The 15,442-nt window shown below is 41.6% G+C and overlaps 1 protein-coding gene across 2 annotated transcripts in view; it reads right to left on the reverse strand.

Annotated features, from left to right (window-relative positions):
* The window catches only part of MAD1L1 (mitotic arrest deficient 1 like 1), a 464,454-nt gene that overhangs the window by 287,890 nt on the left and 161,122 nt on the right, over nucleotides 1-15,442 (reverse strand). For both annotated transcript variants that reach the window (XM_082199731.1, XM_082199732.1), the window contains exon 12: nucleotides 6,872-7,012. In XM_082199731.1, the coding sequence (XP_082055857.1) occupies nucleotides 6,872-7,012 (141 nt within the window). The remainder of the gene's footprint in view (nucleotides 1-6,871; nucleotides 7,013-15,442) is intronic.

Below are 15,442 nucleotides of genomic sequence, written 5' to 3' on the forward strand. Positions count from 1 at the left end.
TAAAAGAAATATTAACATTATAAATAAATAAAAATCAGTTAGAAACAAGTAATTAAAAACATTTAAAAGATAATTAATTTTAACAGCAAAAGATAAAAACATGTTAACATCTACATGTCTGGATAGGCTTGTCTAAACAAAAATGTTTTAAGCAGGCACCAAAAAAGACTGCAGCAGAGGTCCCCGCCTGATGTCAGCAGGAAGGTCCAAAGTGTAGGTGCTTCCACGTTAAAGACTGATTTTTTACACTAGTGATGCTACAGTTGTCATTATTCAGGGTTCAACTGCCTCCCTGGGGTTTCTGGAGGTTAATTATCTGAGAAAGGGATGAAATGTAATGCATTTTTGCTCTTATGTACTACTACTACTACTACTACTACTACTACTAATAATAATAATAATAATAATTTATTAGTTATACCCCGCCCATCTGGCTGAGTTTCCCCAGCCACTCTGGGCGGCTTCCAATCGAATGTTAAAAACAATACAGCATTAAATATTAAAACTTCCCTAAACTGGGCTGCCTTCAGATGTAGATAGCTACTTATTTCTTTTACATCTGAGGGGAGGGCATTCCACAGGGCGGGCGCCACTACCGAGAAGGCCCTCTGTCTGGTTCCCTGTAACCTCACTTCTCGCAATGAGGGAACCGCCAGAAGGCCCTCGGCGCAGATACAGTTTAATACACTGCAGCTGTTAAGTGTACAATTTGCATTTTTTAACCAAAAGGATAATCACACCCTTTTAAATCAGTGGACAGGCTGTTGCAGAGTAAATGTAACACAGCACACAGCAGATGCAGTAGAACTTTCACCAATGTGTAGCAAGGAAGAGAGAAGACTTGGGAAGCAGTCCTTGGCATGACAACAAGGTGTTACAAGGCTGTCCCGTTTTCATGTATGATATAATTGTGGGATTGAGGGAGGCCAGTTAATTCCATTTTTTAAAAAACCAGAATCCTCCTTGGCCAAAGTGCTCAAGGCAGGTAGAGAAGAACCCTTGAAAAGTTTGGCTGGGTAACATTTAGCCCCACAAGCTGAAGTCAACTGACCAACCCTGCTCTAATGCGTAACATTGGAAAGAGTCTTCTGGTTACAAGACTATTTGCATCCCGTAGAATTCTCATACACCTACCTGTTTATAACTAAGCACAAGCCATGCAAAATGAAAAGGCAGCTCTCTCAGTGAGAAGTCTTTCTTTGCTGCCATCTTGTGGGGACTGGCTGAAGGCTTGCAGTCATGACAAATAAGCCTCCTACCTCCCTTATGGAAAAGCATCTATATTGTCAGTAGTCTATCACCAGATACAGATGGCAACACTCTCCAACGCAGCCACATTCAAGCACTCAGCCTCCACACTGAAATTGCGTCTCCCCTTGTGACAAAATGTGAATGAATAGTAAATGAACATTAGTTATCTCCTCCTTCCAAGCCTTCCTTGGAAAAGAACCCAATTTTAAATCCTCTATAGAAGCCAGGCTCTGTTATCATCTGCTAGTCTCCCACAGTCAGGTAGACATAAGGAGTTGAGCCGAACTCCCAGGTTGGGGGGGAAAGAGGAAAAAAAACTTCTACAAATGCTGACATGCACCACTGTTATTGCTGACAAGACCACTTTAAGCAGGGGACACGTTTAACATTTCAAAAGAGGCACCAAAAGGGGTTTGAGAATGGATGGTAAGAAGTGCAACACAACTAAGTGCTGTTATTTAGTCTTAAAGTCAAATAACCCATAGGAAAGGCAATTAAGACAATCCTTTCTGAGAGACTTTTAACCCCAGCAAGAGAATCCACTGAGAACAAAACCACTAGGGAGGTTGAAAAGGGGGGTGGAGGGAAAATACACATTAAAACCCTCTTCTAGATAAGCATGTGTTTAAATTAGCCAGAGGCCCTGCTGAAGCATCACACAAATGTACTGTTGCCAAATCAGTTGCTGGGTGAGCAAAGAAGCCTGAAAGTAGCAAAGAATGTCAGGGATACCTGCCTCAAGGGACAGGTTGAATTTAAGCAGTGCTGCCACTGAAGACAGCTCAAAAACTTATGCTGGCCTAAAATGTAGCTGCCTGGGTTTCAACCAGAACTACTAGACTCTGGTCACAGAATCTTAAGAGCTGGAAGGTATCCCAAGGGTCATCTAGTCCAACCCCCTGCAATGCAGGAATCTCAGCTAAAGCACCCGTGACAGATGGCCATCCAACCTCTGCTTAAAAAGCTGCAAGGAAGGAGAGTCCACAACCACCCAAGGGAGTCCATTCCACTGTTGAAGGGCTCTTACCACCAGGAAGCTCTTCCTGATGTTTAGTTGGAATCTACTTTCTTGTAACTTGAAGTTCGGAGCCTTGCTTCCGGGGCAGGAGAAAGCAAGCTTGTTCCCTCTTCCATGTGAAAGCCCTTCAGATATTGGAAGATGGCTATCATATCTCCTCTCAATCACCTCTTTTCCAGGCTAAACATACCCAGCTCCTGCAACCATTCCTCGTAAGGCTTGGTTCCCAGACCCTTGATCACGTTGGTTGTCAACATCCTTCTTAAATTGTGGTGCCCAGAATTGGACACAGTATTCCAGGCGTGGTCTGACCAAGGCAGAAAAGAGTGGTACTAATATTTCCCTTTTGACACTTTGCTTCTGTTGATGCAGCCTAGAATAGCATTACCTTTTTCTGGCTGCTGCGTCACACTATTGACTCATGTTAAGCTTGTGGTTCACAAAGATCCCTAGATCCTTTTCACATGTACTGCTAGTAAGCCAGTTGTCCTCCATCTTATAATTGTGCATCTAGTTCTTTCTGCAAAACCTTAGAATACTCTCATTTTATTAATTTATTAATTTGATTCTTCCGGGTGCTGATTTTGATCTTTACCACCCAAGCAACTTGGGACCAGAGCATCTCCAGTACAGCCTCCTCCCAGATAAACATGTTGTGATCTACTTTTAGGGCCTCACTAACTCACAACCTTGTGAATCTTAGCTGTGCAGAATATAGGCCAGGCCTAGGACACTTAAAATTTGGAATTGCTCTCAAAGAGAACTACGCTAAGCTGTACCACTGTTTAGGTTTTATTGTTTAAAAGGGGCAGGGGGAACCATGCAGCTTCCCACATTTACACAAACCACCACAGCTTTGTATAATACAATTAAATACGTTAAGAATAACTGAATAATCAAACCTTTCTAGTCAGAGGCTGCTCAAGCAAAAGGGTACTCTCATAAATCTGTTTCATATATGTCTGTATCTGCTTTTTATGTGTTTTATTTCAGGCGTGAACACCTGAACTTTGGTGATCTGCATCTGTATTGCTACTATTTGTCTGTGTCCACTCAGTGCTTCACACTCTACCACAGTTTCTATGTTTTATTTCTCCTTATAGGTTGGTTTGTGAGGGCTTAGCCCTGAAAAGCAACTAATGAATACCTGCAATGAATAGATAAGTCCCCTGTTATGGTTCATACAATGCAAGGATAGGATGCATGGAATTTGATAGTTGATTTATATACCAAGATTTGCCTAAGAAGAAATCTGAGAAAAGAAAAATGGCTCCTTTGGGAGGAAGGGCAGAAAATAACAGGAGGAGGACAAGGAGAAACAAGGTGCTGCAAATGTGTTCGGCAATGACTGGCAGGCAGGCTCCTAATGTGAAAAAAAGCTGTAAACTGCCCAGATAAATACTTTATCATCTCCATGTGTAAATTCTGAATACCAACAGGAGAAGAGGCTTAACACTTTGTGGAGATCTATTTCATTGTGATTACTGCAGGCACTGGCAGTGCCCAGATGCCAGGATCAGCAGATGTGCCACAGTTATTAGGGGCTGGAAAGGGGGGAGAATACTTGGCTGATAAGTTTTCAGGACACTCAAACCCCCCTCCCTCAAAAAATGGGAAAACAAAACTAGAACATATGGCATTTGATGTGTGAAAACTGCTGGGCCTGTATAACTGATTAGAGTACATATGGAGCTCCTAGATAGTATAAATCTCTCAATATAAAAGGATGTTGTGGGCTATTGAAGGTGTCAGCATGAGTCTCCCTGGCAAATCTCTCTTCATTAATGTTTCCTGCTGAGCCAAATGTGTTGTAATGAAAAGACTATTAATGGAGTTACATTTATGATGCTGCGTTACTGGTGCTAACCTTCCCAGGCCTAAATTTAACAGTGCTCTCTCAAAACAGTTGTCAGGAACTTACGTCAAGGAGTAAAGCTTGCTTGTGAAGAGCGTACTCCGTGTCAACGAAGTACAAATACAACCAGTATCATCACAGGTGCCTTGGCTGACCAGGCTGGCATAACCCCTTGTTCATGAAATCATTACTTCCAGGGCTCTATTTGCACAAAGGTGAAGCATCATGAAATCTCCATCAGGAGAATAGCATCTATTGGGAAGCTGATGTGTCTGTTAGCTTTTATATTTGAAAATATCTAAATTACTTAAATTTGGAATGGGGAGCCTGCACCCCTCCATATGTTATTGAACTCCAACTATCAGCCACAGCCAATGTGGCCATTAGTCAGGGACAATGGGAGTTGCAGTCCAACAACATATGGAGCGCCACATGTTCCCACACCAACTTAAATGAATATGGTTCCACCTACTTCCTCAAGGGAACTCATGGCATCACATTATGCAGAGAACAATATTTTTTATACAAAGGTAGAAAAATAAATCAGGGAGCAAATGAAATCATCATTTATTTGAACATAAATTTGGGGAAAGTGACAGAAAGGAAGACAGAGAAGTTTGAAAGGCAGCAATTGTGTTCAATGAAACATTTGCTCAAAAAAGGCTTGAAGGGAAATCAATTGGCTTAGAATGAGTCTAAGTTAGGTAAGAGGGTAGCTGGACTATGGCAAAACAGTAAATATGACATTTGGGAAATCATCTGTTTGAGATTTCTGTTGTCTGTGTTACAGCACACCCTATAGGTAAATTTGAGTTTTCCGTTTGCTGGATACTGGATGTTGGGAACAAATGCCCAGACTCCCTACTGCTCCCACACAGTTCCCCCACCATCATCACCATATTGTATCAGCAACCAGCAGCTCATTATCATCTGGTATTGTTCTGTCTAACAGAGAGCAGCTGCTAGATTCAATTGAATTTTTTAAAGCATTTCTTATTTTAAAAAAATATTTTTCTCCACATGCTTCCTTCAGAAAAGACTGAACAGACCAGTGCCAAAACAAAGAAGACAGAAAAGGAGATTTTCCCTTAAGCAAAAAGGTGTGAAATGTGGAAGGCTAACAATGGAACCTGGAAGCCGAACATTCAATTCACCTTACCAAGATTGAATGAATAAAGGTATTAAAGCCACCCCAATAAGTAACAGTTGGATAACTATGAAAAACTAAATAAAGTATGCACTGCAGGCAAAATCTATGATAAGTTGCTTTAAAAGGCAATCTTCAAAGCAGAAACTGAAACTGCACTGATTCATCTCCCAGCCCCCAGAAGGCTGAGTAAAACCTTTGCTAATTTGTGTCTATTCAAAGTAAATCATTGTATAGACTCATAACTACAGAACAAGTACAGCACACTGATAAATATATCTACCTTTCTCCAATCCCTCTCCAAAATATATTGATCTGTTTTGGGCAAATGTATACTATATAGCTTATGCATACCAGCTTTAAATGTTTTAACATTTTTTCCAATTATTATTTTAAATGTTCAGAACAAACGAACCCACCTGGATCAAACCAAAGACCTCTGCTTCCCATAGTGGTCAAGCAGATGCCTGTCAAGTGCCTCACCGCATTGTTGGGATCCAGCTTGAGTTGATAATCTCTGACATAGGAGGAGGAGGAGGAGGAAAGTGGGCACGCTGAATGATGGGAACCTGAAATGGAGGAGACTGGGATCCCCTCTCTCCTTACGAAGATGAAATTTCTCCTCCCCAACTTTCCAGCAGAGCAGAGAGCCCCTGTGGAGAGTTTGGGGTGGGGGGCATTTTGAGCAGCTGAGTGGGGAAATAGAACTAGACTGGATAGGATCCAAAATATGAGGGTGCAATCTTGTCACCTAGAAACAGGCATCACCTTCATGCAAGGGAGCAGACCCACCCACCCTGAAAGACAGCACATCTGCAATCCTGATATTCCTTGCAGGGCGAGTAAATGTTGCAAGGGAGTGCACCACACATAGTCTTTAAAAGCTTGGTGGGCTGGGCATGGAAACTTGTTGGGATATCTTTGTCACTTCCATCCAGTTATTAACATCTTGCGCCATCTTGAGCCTTATGTGTGCTGCTGAGTCTATCCCATTAATTGAATAAGAAACAAAATAAAAAAATTCCTTCCAGTAGCACCTTAGAAACCAACTAAGTTTGTTATTAGTATGAGCTTTCGTGTGCATGCACACTTCTTCAACTGCTTGAATAAGGATCTCTTTCTACCTTATACAGTCATACCTCAGGTTGAAGTAGCTTCGGGATAAGTATTTTTGGGTTGCGCGCTGCAGCGACGCGGAAGTAACGGAGTGTGTTACTTCTGGGTTTCGCCGCTTGCGCATGCACAGACGGTCAAAATGACGTCACACGCACAGACGCGGGTTGCGTTCGCTTCTGGATGCGAACTGGGCTCTGGAACGGATCCCATTCGCATCCAGAGGTACCACTGTATGTAAGAAACTCTGCTTGTGTGTTTTGAGGCAGCAGCCAGGACAGTGCCTCTAGCTGAAGAGCATGAAAGCAACAGCCCTCCTTTACATTTAGTTTCCGGCAACTGGTATTCATTGGCATGCTGGAGCCTTATTGCTGTCAGCCATTGAAGGACACAGCCACCCTGTGATGTAGGTAGGTCACTATTCTTCCCCTTTACAAATGGAGAACTGATGCAGAAAGAGCAAGTGAATATGGTGACCCCACATTACCTCCATTTCACCACAGTGCGCTTGCATTTTTTGTACCATGTCCTCTGCCTCCCGCACACGGAAGTTCAGCTGAGGAGTGTGTTCTGATGGGTTCAACTCACTGTCATAGGAATCCAGAATTCCTCTCATTCCATCGCGTGCCTGTTGAAATGGACAAAAAGGAAAGCAAACACAATTAGCTTTTTATGACTTCCATTCATTATTTTTATGGTGTAAACCACCCTGTGATCTTCGGATGAAGGACAATATACAAATTTAATTAATAAATTCAGGCTGCGTTGAAGCTGGTATAATTTATTCCCGTTCCTCCTTGGAGACTAGGCCATTTCCCCACTGTTCAGTTCTGTTGCATTCCATTCTCACCAGTATTAACAATTATAATTAAACAAATATATTGAAATAGGGGGACACATTTGCATTAAATAAACTGTTTAGCTAGAGAAGCAAGGAGATTGCAGAGGGATATGCGGACAACCTCTTCCATGCTACAAATATGTAGTGACAGTAGAAAAAGGCTCAGAGCTCAAACAGAAATAGCTTCTTGAAAACTATTTGGCCTATGTGACTATGACTGCCCAGAAAAGCAGCAACATGCTACTCTGAAAACAAAAGCTAAAATGAACTCCTGCACAGCATCCGGTGAGACTGTATCTAACGATACAGACTAACTGTGAGTACTAAGTCATCCCACTCACAATTTGATAGTACACACGCACAACAAGAGAGATTTTTGCAGACTCAGAGCTTATTTAATAATTTGTTTGGAGTGCTTTCACCTTACAGATTTAGCAGATTCACTGGTTGTACCCACACTCAAATTAACACTCATTAACAGGGTATCCTCACAACTCCTTGTGCACACAGCAGGAAGTTGTGATGGACCTCCACAGCTCACTGACTACAGTAAAATAAATGGATACACTACTAAATTCCAGGAAAGATTTTTATTATCTAAACTCTCTCCTCTCACTATAGTCCTATAGATTGTTGGCATAAATATGTCAATGCTTGCTAACTGAGCAGCACTGGAAAACGTTGCTCATAAACCTTCTCTCGGGGGGTGAAGCTTCACAGGAGAACTTGTTGACGTATTTTGTCCATACAAGACAGGATCTCAAAAGGAACTGCTGTCCCCCACCCCCCAAAAATAGTACTTATGAGGCCAGCAGATAACCCTACACACACACTTTAGCATATGGACTCTGGGGCGCCTCCAACTTGGCTGTCAAAATGTCAGGTGCTTAATAACCTGGTGTCTGAGAAAGGCTGAGGAAGAGCATATAAACTCGAGGCGGTGTGAAAAGCAAGGTGGAAATACCTGCTAGAAATGTTGCTGATGTGTTCAAAACACTCTTGGTATGGAAAGGTCAATCTGGAAATGCTGGGGATGGCTCATCAGTGGAACCAAAGGACAGCTTCGGGCTAGAGAAACTGAGTTAATGAAGGAGGACAGGAAAGGAGACGGCTTTCAGAGTGGACTAGATGAAATGGCATCACCAACTACTGCTTTTGCTTCAAAGTGTTGGCAAAAAGGAAGTTATGCATAGGGAAGGCAGTTCAACATGGCCTGCTTAGTGTGGGCACCTACCAACTCCTGATTATACCATAAGATCTCAAGCCTGTGGGCTTCAGGGATATATTCAAAATATATTGTTTTCTGAAATCAAATACTTGATAGCCCCTTTACAGACACTTGGAGGAATTGATAAGCCTTTATTATAAGCTATCAAACAAATAAAAGGGCTATCATTCATTAATGGTGTAATGTATCTTGGCTAACTTCAGATTTGATACAAATGTTCAAGTGTTATTGAGGTACAACTCCACGCTAGCTAAAAACCTGCTAGGTGTCTCTTAGCAACCAGATGAAAATTGGAGTTCTGATTAAAAAGGGGGGGGGTACTATAAGGGTCATGGATTGTTGCAATTAACCAGAAGGTGACACTCTAAAATAAAAGCACAGCAAAAGACATCAGAAAGGGTGTTGGTGTGCTCATGCCCTGCTTGCGGGTTTCTGATTCGCTTGGTCATTGTGAGGAAAGATGCTGGACTAGACAAGCCTTTGGTCTTATGTAAGTCCAGGTGTTCATAACTTCAATATTGTATTACTGCAATACATTCCACATGGAGCTTCCCCTGCAGTTGGCCCAAAAGCTACACAGAAAGCTGCGGTGCAACTCCCCAGTCCTACCACTGGCTACTTATTATTTGTATATAAAGCCCTTATCAATTTGGGACCAGGTAACCTTAAGAAAATTGCTTCAGTCTGTAGAACTTGAACTCTTGCAAGTACCAGCTGTGAGAAGTCAATCTTCCAGTGTGGCAACACCCGTGCCTTGCCTACTGATAATAGACAGGGACCCTCATTATGCTGTTCCAGATGCCTGTTAAAGCTTTTATGTTTCAGTAAGCTTACCAAGGCATCTACAAAAATTACCGTATTTTATCGTGTATAAGACTAGGTTTTTCCCCTAAAAAATAATGTCCAATATTTGGAGGTGTCTTATACATGGGGGCCATCTCCTCCCATTTCCTTAAATCGGAGTCCCAAAAATAGGAGGAGTCTTATACATGGAGGTGTCTTATAGACAGATAAATACAGTATATAATCCTGGTTTTTTATTTTTTAATGCTAATCTTATTTCTATATTTATAATTGTTTTAGTTTCATGTACACTGCTTATGGCTTATTTGATTAAGAAGTTTCTAAATTATTCTAAATAAACAAATAAAATATTTTAAACACACACACACACTTTGGGCGGGCAGGGCTCAAAGCACCAGGTTAGCCACCTTTCCAAGCATCCTTTTCATGACAGCACCTCTTTCAGCACAGCACCCCATTCATCAGGCCCTTGATGCAGCAGGTAGAACAGCACAGACCACACCATCCTCCATAACAATGTAGAGCCAACAGGATGTGGTGAATACGGGTGTCAAGTTTGAATTAAGATGGCACTTGGCTGGATGCTCTTCTCTCCTGCAAAAGTTTGCTGGCAGCATGCATGTGGAGCCCTTTGACCCTTCAGGTTTGGGTGAGGTTGGAAGAAGAAGGTTCTCCTTCTCTCGTCTCCTTGCACTCTTTGAAAAGCCAGCATCTAGCTTAGAATTGTCTACACTGACTAGAAGCAGCTCTGCAGGTTTTCAAGCACAGGTGCCAGGGATTGGCTTGGGACCACCTGCGTGAAATTTAGGTGCTCTACAACTTACCTACAACCCTTCCACAAGTCACCTACATGTGTTTTCTATCAAAAGGAAAAGCAGCAAGTTATAAAAATCAACTATTGCTCCCAAATCCTTTTTTAAAAAATATTTCTCAAAGTGACATACCTGACATTCCCCACCCCAGCCCAGCCCGTAACAAAGTGCCATGCATTTTTGTTTGCTTGTTTCATAATTATATACCTATCAAACACAGTCACCTAGTCTTTTAACTGAATCTTGCCCCTATTCTTGGATCTTCATTTAAATACTTCAAAGACATGTGCTATTTGACAGTGACTTTCTAATTAGTTGTAACACTAACACACACGCACATGGGCACACACACACACAATCAATGAAAACAAAATTGAAGTTACAAATCTAACTAAAGTCAGATACTCGGGGAAAATTTGTTCCTGGGGCAGGTTTATCTAGTGTCATAATTTTATTGAAATCCTATATCTTCCAATTGACTTTTATCGGTTGAAGCTAGATGCCAGAGTTATCATTATTAAAGTCTCAGTGTTGTTTCCAGGGCCAAGGAGGGGCTTTTCCTTTTATAAACAAGCTGTAATTGTCTACATTATTGATCAATAAATCTCCCAAACTGACTCACTTCACCACAGTTCAATTATATTATGTCTTCTGCACCATTTTCCAAGTGAAAATATAGTGTTTTCCTCTTTTCCTTTTTTGTTGTTGTTAAGAGAGAGATTGTTTTGTCATTAACGGTAAAAGAGAAGGAACTATACTGGTCGGCTTCCATAATGACTTTTTAATGACAAATTCTAGTCACAGTTAAATCTGCTTTATTTCCACATGAGTGAACTTCAACTATTAATCCAAAAACAAACACACAGCTCACTTGCTCTCTGACGCAGACGCAGAAGCCTAAAGCACCACTTTGGAAAGAACAACTGTAAAACTATTTTCCACCCAGTGCCTGTTTCACAGTGTGAAGCAGTCCTGTTCCTAGCATTAAACTTGCATTTTGCTTAATTAACAATGATTTAAAGAGAATATTAATAGATGGTTTCATTAGTAGGAAATCAAGAAAATAATTTTCTCCCCCACCTCCCCGTTTCAGATTACCAAGTCCAATTAGCCCAAACGAGAGATTTTCAACAAGAGACTAGATGGTAAAACTGCTTTAAAAAATAATATCTGCAGCACATCCTGGTACTCCTGTGTGACTGTCGTAAATAAAATGGGACATATTCATTATGATTAGCTAAGGTGGCCCTCTTGGTTGTGCCAGACTTCAGAGAGGTGTGCTTGGCAGTAGCAAGAGGAAGGCCTTCTCCGTGGTGGCACCCACCCTATAGAACAATTTCCCCCTTCAGTAAGGCAGATGCCAACTCTACTGCAATGTTGGTGCCTCATGAAGACATCCCTCTGCTTCCCAACTTTTGCTGATGTTTTATTCCAGTATATGGTATCATGTTTTATTTTGCCCAAGATAACTGATATGTTTGATTGTTATGTGGATTTTTAATAATTTTTACTGTATTATATTTGCTTAATATGTTTATACCTTGGGGTACCACCTGGGGGTGCCACATGAAAGGTGGAACAAAAATGCTTAAATAAATACATTCATATATTCCTCCCAACTAGCTCATAAAGTCCCTAAGTGGCCACCAGTCACAGGAGACAGCACGAGAAGAGTTGTGGTCCAAAGATGAGAAGCCTGCTAAAAACAGAGAGGGGAATGTCAACAGAATTTCTCAACCATAGTTCCACAGGTATCCCTTAGGGATTCTGTGGAGTTTTATAACAATAACCCCATTTCCCCCTATCCCACTGATAAACAACCTCCACTCCATGAGTAGTACATGGTCATGGCTAGTCCCATAATGCCTCTTGTGGCCCTCAACCCTTCAATGCTGAATGTTCAAACCAGCCTTTGTGAGTGTTACAACAAAACAAGCAATGTATATTTTATTTAGGTTACTTACCACCAATTTACTTGATTTGTTTTACTTTGGGAGCAAGGAATAAGAGGAGTTCTGCAGGATATCATAACATGCTACAGGGGTTCTCCAACCAAAAAATGATGGGAAACTGTTATGATATTGAAGCAATGCAGCCGCGAGCTGCTGGTAGCTTGAAAACAAAACATAATGGGAATGTTGGGACTGTTCCGTGGGAAACAGAGGGACAGTCAATTCACAGTGCAGAGGGCACCGGAATTAGCTCAGAGTGTAATATGAGCTGTACAGGAAGTACAGGAGGAGTTTCTCTCTCGACTGCTGGAGTTTGAAGAGAGCAGTCATGTTTTCTGTAACGCTGCAAAGACAGAAATAAAGGCATGTAAATACGTTTCTGTCTATCTCTTTCCCCTGCCCGGGGGGGGGGGCAGGAAAGAGGGGTGTGTTCTTCTCACGCTGAGAAGGATCGCCTATTGCGACTTCTGCCTGGATCTTGCCGGGAAAGCAGACAGGGAGGTCAACAGGAGACCAAGCCGGGTGCCTGGGAGAGTTGCCAGTTTCTCCTGATAAAGGCTTGATTTCCGACAGAAACCACCAAACTCTTCAGTTAGGAGTCTTGTATCAAGCGGATGTTAAAGCTGTTACATCCCCAGGATGTCAGGCAGCAAAAGGAAGCAGGGTTCTCTCCTTGTTAAGTCAGTCTGTGGAATGTCTTTCCCCAAAATGAAGGAAACATTGTTATATAATATAGGGCTTTGCAACGGAATGCAGCAACATGAAATGTGACACATCCTACACGCTATAAGTTTCTATTGCTTCTTCAAAAAAATTCCTTCCTATAGTTCTCTGGCTTCAGCTGTATGCGTGCTTTTCAGGGAAGACTTTTTTTTCTTTTAATGTTACCCACACTGGTGTGAGAAATAAAGTTAATGTACTGTGTTTTGTTCCATTAACTCCTACCTTTATTAGTCATTCAGACCTGTCTACCCCATTTGTTTCTTCTTCCGCACATATCAAGTTCCTCTTTGGCATAAGCTAATTCTGTTTACACTGGGACTTTAATTTAAAAATAGACTCTTTCTATCAAACTCCCCCCTTCTCCCCCCCCCCAGGTCAGGTAGTCTATCTGGCACAGACATCTCAGAGTGATCACTCTTAGCCACTTGGGATGTGAGCCCACCTTTGCATCCTCTGAAGTAGGACCTGATCTCTGATACAAGAACCCTTAAAGCATAATAGCTTTTCAACAGGAAGTGGTGACAGATGAGTTATTTACATTCAATGTACCCAGTTTAAGAAAAAGAGAGAGAACATAATGGTCAGGGGGAAAATCATATGCCTATGAACAAAATAGGCCAATTTATTTTAAAACACACACCCTCCCCATAATTTAACATATCCATCTTAAAAAAGCTTGCCTGGCTAAGGGGAATTTGTTTTATAAATGCTGCCATTAAGCTCCATTCTTCTTCCAGAGTCCACAATAAATCAAAGTTCTGTAGTCTCTCTCTCCCTACCCTTCTATAGTAGGAATGTGGGATAGATAGAACAGGAACTCTTGGTGACTTAAGAGTAGATCAGCAAAGATTTCCAACTCCTTATTTTTAACAGAGGCAACAACAAAATGGCTCATCGCCTCCACCACTGAAATGAAGAGGCAGAGGGTGGGGAGAAATCAGGACTGGATTTGTGCGTGGAAGGACTATGTGCTCAGTTCCATTTTGGTACTCAAAACAAACTCCTGAGCTCAGAATTCCTTAATTCAAAGTGCTCATCTTTTACACCTGACCCTAGTTGGTGGTTCTCATAGTTCTAATAAAAAACAAAGCAGATGACAAAAATCTGAAGTCTATGAAACATCTTCAGTTGGCCAGGTATTGCTATCTAACCTGCTGTGGAAGAAGATCAAGAAACAGGTGCTATTATCCACACAAGACCGAACAGGAACAGAAGCAGACTTTAAAAGAACTACTTCATATCGACAGAAAAAAGAGTGAGGCACTTTTAGACTGAGGGCCACATTCCCATCTGGGCAGCTTTCCGGGGGCCATGACAGTGATGGGTGGAGCCAGAGGCAACACTGGATAAGACAACAAATGTAAATTGTACCTTTGTGCAACAGGCTAGTTTATATCCATACATGCACACCCCTCTCCAATCAGGCAACAAAGAAGCACTACCCCATTCCAGCCAGATAAAACCACTCAGGAAAAGTAGTGATGGTGAGGGATGCGGCATGGGGAAAGGAAGTGTGGCAGAGGAGATTCCTAAGGGGCAGACAGAGAAGGCTGGGGAGGTACATTTGGCTCCAGGCTGAGTTCCCCTGCTCTTCACACAGAAGACTTGAGCCACTGGCTACTTTCCAAGCAGGGTCATGGTTGTACAATCTCTGGGTTTTTGCATGAGCAAAGGCTTCAGAATGTCAGTGAAGAGCAATATCCATCCCATCCAGCGCTGACTGTTGCCTAGCCATATGTAAGTTCTATTTAGACATGTGAATGGCCATGTGGTGAAAGTGCTCCAATGCTCCAGTGACACAAGTATCTTGACACCCCCACAGGTGAGCTCATCTAATCAATGACTGCCTGCACAGCCAGTGAGAGGAGCCATCCCAAGCATAATGACCGCCTTCCAGGGGCATCACTAATTCTAACCAATTTGCCTGTGTTTTGAGAAACGCATTATTCCTGCACCAAGGAAAGCCATAGGAAAGTCAGCCACATGACCCCTTTAGTACTATGGTCAAGCTCGCCCAACAACAGTGCCAATGCACTTCCTGCCAGCCACCACTGTAACCAGCCTGAAAGTGAAGCTTTGTTAAAAGAAGTGGAAAAACAATTTTAGGCGAAGAAGAAAGGAGAAAATATTTGCATGAACATGTACCATTTTAAAATCCTTCAGGGCATTACAATGAAAAAGTACAAAAGCAAAGCAACCAGGCCTGATTTTAATTAAAAACATAATGTAAACTTATAAGCACTCATACCCACCGTTTTCTTGTATTGTGCGTTCAACTAAATTTTAGCAGGCACCTTCAGTGCACTCATTTCAGTGCCTGCTAAAAACATTTCTGATTAGACAAGCTTACACAGATGATTAGAAAGTTGAGGTAATTTTAATCTATTCAAGAACTTTTGTATGTTTAAAAGTAGGGTTGTATTTCCACCACCACCACCCCCTTGATTTTCCTGTTTTATCTTTTGTAAACTGCTTTGAGGTTTTTGGAGTTGTTCTTTTTTGTTTTTGTTTGTTTTTTACAATCAAGCAGTGTATACATTTTATGAAATAAATAAATTAATAGCAGAGCTATGGGACCTACATTAGCTGAGACAAATTCATACATAACAGATGCTGTTGAATGCCACTTTAATTACTACCACTCATTCTGGTAAAGTTTTGGATATGTGCTCAGCTAAAATAAAATTAAATAAATAAA

This window comes from Podarcis vaucheri (genome assembly GCF_965113315.1).
Source record: "Podarcis vaucheri genome assembly, chromosome: 14".
In the NCBI taxonomy this organism is placed as follows: Eukaryota; Metazoa; Chordata; class Lepidosauria; order Squamata; family Lacertidae; genus Podarcis; species Podarcis vaucheri.